Genomic DNA, 6,349 nt, shown 5'->3' with positions numbered 1-6,349 from the left:
ACAAATCCCCGATAGTCGGAAGTCTACTGTACAACTATAAATCATGCCATTATCATGGATTGTCTGTGATAGGAACTACAAGACCCAACCATGAAGGGGAAAGGGGAAAGTTAAAAAATAAACAAAAGGATATATTTTGACACGCAATGAGGAAAAAAGGATAAAGGAGAAGAAAATAAGACGAGGAGAAAGGGTAAGATAAAATACCACATTGGAATACAGAGCTACTAAACAATTGTGTGTGAGGTAGACCCAATGGTAATACAAATTACTACTGCATTTTAATCAAACCAATAGTGAGAACAAATTAACAACACAAAAGTATGTAAAATATATGAACTACTTGCTGTATATGTTAGCACAAGTAGAATACCCAAAAGTTACAATTTTCACAAATAATTTCTCCCAGCTACATTAATAACACAGCCTTACTTTACTACCATTCGTCAGTATAAAAAAGTTTTTATAACATGCTGTTACATCAGTTAACAACTTGCACATAAAAAACACGTAAAAATAGACTTGTAAGCACCAACAAAACATTATCAAATAATTCGAAACCTTTTCTGGAGATGTTATATCCCAAACTCCTTATTAAGAACAGCCAAGTCTCTGAAACAAAAAAAAAAAAAAAGCAAAATTACAAGTAATTAACAAATCGTTCTCAAGCATGCAGAAACCATAAAACTGGACACAAGGAAACTTAGGAAATGTATTTACCCCCAGTAGCTTAAGTACAGAGAAACATCATACTAAGTATCAGTACTCACTTCAAAAGATTCATCACTCTAAGAGGACAGGAAAGATTGCATCGTGCATGAATGACAAGAATATAAAAATTATGGAATCTGAATAACTTAACAGAATTCAATGTGGTTGGTTTGTCTGTTAGATATTTTCATTATGGAGACCTGAATGTACAGAAATAGTCAATACAGGAAAAAAAAAATTTGCAAATAGTTTTTCATTGAATAAGGGGTTAAAACCCAAAAAATATTGTTGCATATTGTTACGAGCTGGAGAGACAAGACCGCAACGCGCGCCAGGTTCGCAGCTGGCTGGCGGCCACACACGGCCGCTGACGTCACGCGCCGTCCTCTGACGTGAGGCATGCCACGCGTGCCTGGCCGGATTACAAGGGTCCTCGCTACCCCTCCCCCCTTTGTTCACCGCTTATCTTCCAGCCTCGGGCTAGTATCACCTTCAGCAGCCGGGGAGTTCCGGGCTTACAGAGGCCGCCGCATGGAGTGCCGTGAACAAGCGTCGACATTCTCGATGTTCCGGGCATCGGGTCGACCCGAGATGACACGACTCATCATAGCCGCTCTCGTCGGTTCTGGAAAGACGACCCACTAGTACTTAAGCAGCGACGCTCGCCTCCGCGGGAGTTACGGGTGAGTTCGGAGAGTTGCGCGAGTGAAGGGACGTGCGACATCGGCGAAGAGAGAGTGAGACCCCCTCGAGAGTGGCGCGACGAGGAGCGACAAGACCGCGAGAGTGCGACTGAGTAGCGCGAGACTGTGTGTGTGGACAGGCGCGAGGTAAGGGGCGAACCATTGTTGAAGTGCCAGTGATTGGTGATAGCACATTTTTAAGAACAATTATTTATTAGCTATGTAAATATTAGTAATTAATAAAACTGTAATAAAACCTAATATGGCTCTGTTATCTGGAATGGTATCAACTTAACAGATACTGAAAAAATCGAAAGTATTCAAAATAAAGTTATAGATTTAATTATTACAAGGAACCTCCCACGCCCCAATTGGACACCTCTGGTAGACCGTAGGGCCTATCTTGATGCTCTTTTTGTTCATAATTGTTACATTCATAAATTCAGATGCCCTTATCTTCTTGAAAATACTGCCTTAAGAATTCCTCAATTCAATTCCCGCTTACGCTCTACTCTGTGTACTCTTATTACTAATAATGATATTATTTATAGACTTATAACAAATTACAATAATATATATTTGAATTCCAACAGTGTTTAATTATATATATTCTGATTTATGTCTGTCAGAGCTATATTATTTTTCCTTCAATCTCTCTTAACATTTAATAATATGATTTTACCTGTATTAATTATGTTTGTATTTGTTTTTTATTTTTGTTAATGACCTAGTTGTTATTGTTATTTTTGTATTCTTATTTCTATATATCTTTGTTTGTCTTGTTTATGTACACCAATCCCTCGCATAGCACGTCTTCAATTAATGCGAATTCAGTTAGCACGATGTAAATTTTACTGCCCTAGTCTCGAATAGCACGTCTGTGAATTTCAGTCAGCACGAAATCGCCACAGGCTAAAAAAAATCTCGGAAACGATGCGACGTCAGGTATGGAATTCGAGGGGGGAAGAGTGGTTTGGAATGCGAGGGGAAAGAGATGCGCACACAGATAAACAAACACCGGGCCGTACTGTTGATGCCCGGCCGCAGACCAGGCCGTACCGTTGATGCCCGGCTGCAGACCAGGCCGTACCGTACAGAAACCAAAGCAGATGAAATTGGACACGTTTTTTAAAAAAAAGCAAGATGATAGTGTTAATTTCACCCCAGAAAATATTTAACGAACTTTTATGTTTTGTATATGTACATATTGTACATATTTTAATGTTATGTTGTGCTCTAGGGAAAATCTAAATCTGTTTATCTGTTAACTGATTTGTTTACATAGCCGCTTTTATAAGAGGTGTGCATAACAAATTAAATGTTTACATATGGCTGTGTGTTTTAAAGTTACCGTATTTACTCGTGTATAGCGCGCACCACGATTTTTGCAACTAATTCCAAAGAAGAAAAAAATTGAAATATTTTTTTTCCATAAATAAATTTTACTAACATTTTGTGGTACCTGATTATTTAAATTGATGTGTGGTGATGCGTCAGGAAAATACATAAACTCTGCTGTGTAAATGGAAGATAATGAAGCCATATATCGTCACAACTGGTACGTGGAAGGAAGGAAGGGAGGGAGGCGTGCCGCGCTACGTTGCTAAGCTGGCGCGGAGAACTAGATGACTCACCGGTCGCTGCTGGGACGAGGAATGGAGGAAGCGAAGGTGACCCGGGGGGGGGGGGGGGGGGGAACTGGTGACAACATTCTCTCTTTCTCTCTCTCTCTTTTTACTAGCTTCTGAGCTGGCTTTCTGTAAAGGGGGAGGTCTAAAAATAAACAAGAGCTTGCGCGCGCGCGTGTGTGTGCGTGTGTGTGCGTGTGCGTGCGTGTGTGCGTGTGTGTGCGTGTGTGTGTGTGTGTGAAAGAGAGGCCTTGTTGCTTGTGCGTATGTGTGGGGGGCTGGCCAGAAACGTCACCCGTCACCCGGCAGTTAACGACTTCCACTCCTCCCCGCCACCCCCCAACAAACTTTTTTTTTCCCGTGTATAGCGCGCATCCTTATTTTTTTCCTTTACTTGAGGGGAAAAAAGGGCACGCTATACACGAGTATATACAGTATATAAAACCGGTTCTTAATTTCATAAAAGTGTTTTAATTTTGTTAAGTTTTAAACGTAAAAAAAAAGGATCCAGCTGCTTGCAACAGCAGGCAGACAGACGCACGCGCGTGTTGAAGGTCACGCCTGGGCGGGCAAGCCAACCTGCTGACTGACGGTAAATATGTTACCACTTATCTCCCGTTACACTGTGCCATGTTTTCTTTATCTAACGTATTCGGTGGTAGGCTTAAAAAGATAAATGATATGACATATGCATTTTCAAGTATTATTCTACGCATTTATATTATGTAAAGATTACTTCCCTACACATCTTGGAACACATTAAATAATTTAGCCTTATATTTATGGGGACTAATGCTTCAGAATACGCGATTTCGATTAACACGAACATTTTTAGGAACGAATTAGTCGTGCTAAGTGAGGGATTTGTGTATTTGTGTTTCTGTGTTGTTATAAGCTTTTTTTTTTGTTTTCTGTATTTTGTATTTTAGTTTGTTTTTTTTTCGTGCCCACCATAAAAGTGTTTTAGCTGTCGGTGGGCATGTCACAAATACAAATAAATAAAAAAAAATAAATAAATAATTGGGCTATCCCTTACGAACCCAGTTCTCCCCCACATAAGTCGTAACAATATTAACATGAACGTTTGACATGTTTTTCAAAATTAACATAGCAAATAAGTCATTAAATGGAACTGTTAAAAGTACAGATAAACTCTAAAAATTACTGAAACAAAAAGCATAAACAACTAGGATACAAATTAAACAGGTATTATTTATATTTTTACTTTAACTGTTTCTGGTTCCAATGATATAAGGAAAATATAACTTAAGTATTTTTAAATATCATGTCACATACTTACAAAAAAGTACCACTAAAGAAATCTTAAATACATAATAGTGTATTTTATAAAGAATAATAAAGCCATCAAAGCTAGCACAGCACAGAGTGATAACTCACATTTGTGCTGAGCACATTAAAAAAAAATAAGTACATTCAAAATATTAAAATATATGTTAACTATTTTTTCCCAAAATTTGTTTGCTGGGCTACAATTATAGTATGTACTGTGGACCCTTCACTCTACAAAGGTGTTGATTTCCAGGGTTTCAAAACTTAAATACAGGGATGTACATTTTGTAGGTTGTTGTTTAATTATGTAAAAAAAAAAAACTGTAATCAACAGAAGTGCACAGATTGTGGAAAAAAATGAAAACAGAGTGACCACCGAAATTTGATTTTGAAAATTCATGAACATTTACAGGTTTTCAAGTAACAAAATTTAGTAATTTCAAGGAATTATCTTGATGGTGAAAGTACACAAATTTAAGATGCCCGATATGAAGTTATGTACTAACGACACAGGCCCTAGCCTTATATTCCAACAAGAGAAAGCATAAACCATTTAATTTATGTTTCCGAGCTGCCAGAACTTAAAAAAAATTACTTGAATAGAATAATTCCCAACCAACAATAATAAATATACATACTCATGTGGCAGGTTCAATTTTCTAAGTGTCTTTATTGACTTATTACCGAAATATAAGCTACTTATTAAAATAATATTAAGATTCTGAGCATTTATGGTGTCATTTATACCATAAAATTGGTCAAAAGCTGTATACGAAATTCAATCAATAGAAAATTGAAAAAAACAAAATTATTAGGCACAATTAATGTCTTGTAAGTGACGACTCCATAAGTTGGGTGCCCTTTGTATGTATTTAAAATCATATTCACTCTACGTCCAAGCCTAAAACCTTCTGTAAAATAACACCACCATATTGACAATGCAAATTCTCAAGGATGATAAATGTTTAGTGATTTTCAATAGGTCTGTGGTTGTTAAAATTAATCAAAAGTGATGAAACCACCTTAAAGCAGAAATGCTACCAATTAGCAAACGGTAAAAACTATTACTGTTTTTGTTAGTTTGAAATGCAATTCTAATATCATCAAAATTCTGGGTTTGACATAACCTATAAACCTAGCAGGCATACTATCTACGAGAGTAATGTATGAAATTCCTAGCGACAACAAGTAGTAATTCAAGGCTGGTGGCCAACCCGTAAAAGAAAGTCGTGACACTGTACGGTGTTAGCCAAATAGTAGTACACGAACAACGCACATGTAAAAGTGAATCATGCTTTGAGAACAATGAGCTGAGAAGTAGCTTGGCTTGTGAGTTGTGGCCGTGTCCTTGGCGAAGGAGGAAGGAAGGAAGGAGCCAGGAGGTACCTGGCGTCCACGGCGGGGTAGAGGTGCCGGCGGTCCAGCAGGGCCGTGACGAGCCGCAGGGTGGTCCAGATGGTGGCGGACATGCTCCGGGCGCCGGCCCGGCCCTCTGCGTCCACGCCGGCCGCCTGCTGGTTCAGGGCCGTCAGCAGGTGCTCCGCCGCCTCCCTGCGCCCACACACACTCACTCTCTACACTCCCTCCCGCTGCACACACCACCACAATACAACATTACAGCTTTAACTATGTGCCATAATGTACGGACCACATCGTTTCAATGATTCCTCATTAAGAAGTGTCTTAAGGTGCTTTAAAATTTAGTATTGTCGGCAAAGAAAAATTATAATAAGGGTAAAATGTACTAAAAGGTCAAATACTCAATCTTTCTTGGTTTAAATATACATATTATTTTACCCTTTAAATAAGTTTTCCTTGTCAATAATATAAATTGCTATATACCTTGTGAAAAATCTTAACAAAGGTTCACTACATAGTAGTATAAAACAAAGTCGCTTCCCGCTGTCTGTCTGTCCCTATGTATGCTTAGATCTTTAAAACTACGCTACGGATTTTGATGCGTTTTTTTTTAATAGATAGCGTGATTCAAGAGGAAGGTTTATATGTATAATACATGCATAATATAGTAGAGAAACA

At 38.3% G+C, this 6,349-nt stretch overlaps 1 protein-coding gene across 2 annotated transcripts in view; it reads right to left on the bottom strand.

Annotated features, from left to right (window-relative positions):
• Nucleotides 1–262: 262 nt before the first annotated feature.
• The window catches only part of LOC134539947 (peroxisomal targeting signal 1 receptor), an 82,272-nt gene continuing 76,185 nt past the window's right edge, over nt 263–6,349 (bottom strand). For both annotated transcript variants that reach the window (XM_063382329.1, XM_063382330.1), the window contains exons 13-14: nt 5,699–5,863; nt 263–612 (exon numbers count right to left, since the gene is read on the bottom strand). In XM_063382329.1, coding sequence (XP_063238399.1) covers nt 576–612; nt 5,699–5,863 — 202 coding nt within the window. In that variant the 3' untranslated portion in view covers nt 263–575. The remainder of the gene's footprint in view (nt 613–5,698; nt 5,864–6,349) is intronic.

Source organism: Bacillus rossius, chromosome 16 (assembly GCF_032445375.1).
Source record: "Bacillus rossius redtenbacheri isolate Brsri chromosome 16, Brsri_v3, whole genome shotgun sequence".
Taxonomy (NCBI): Eukaryota; Metazoa; Arthropoda; class Insecta; order Phasmatodea; family Bacillidae; genus Bacillus; species Bacillus rossius.
Note: the sequence above shows the minus strand (reverse complement) of the source record. Positions and strands in the feature narration are given on the sequence as shown.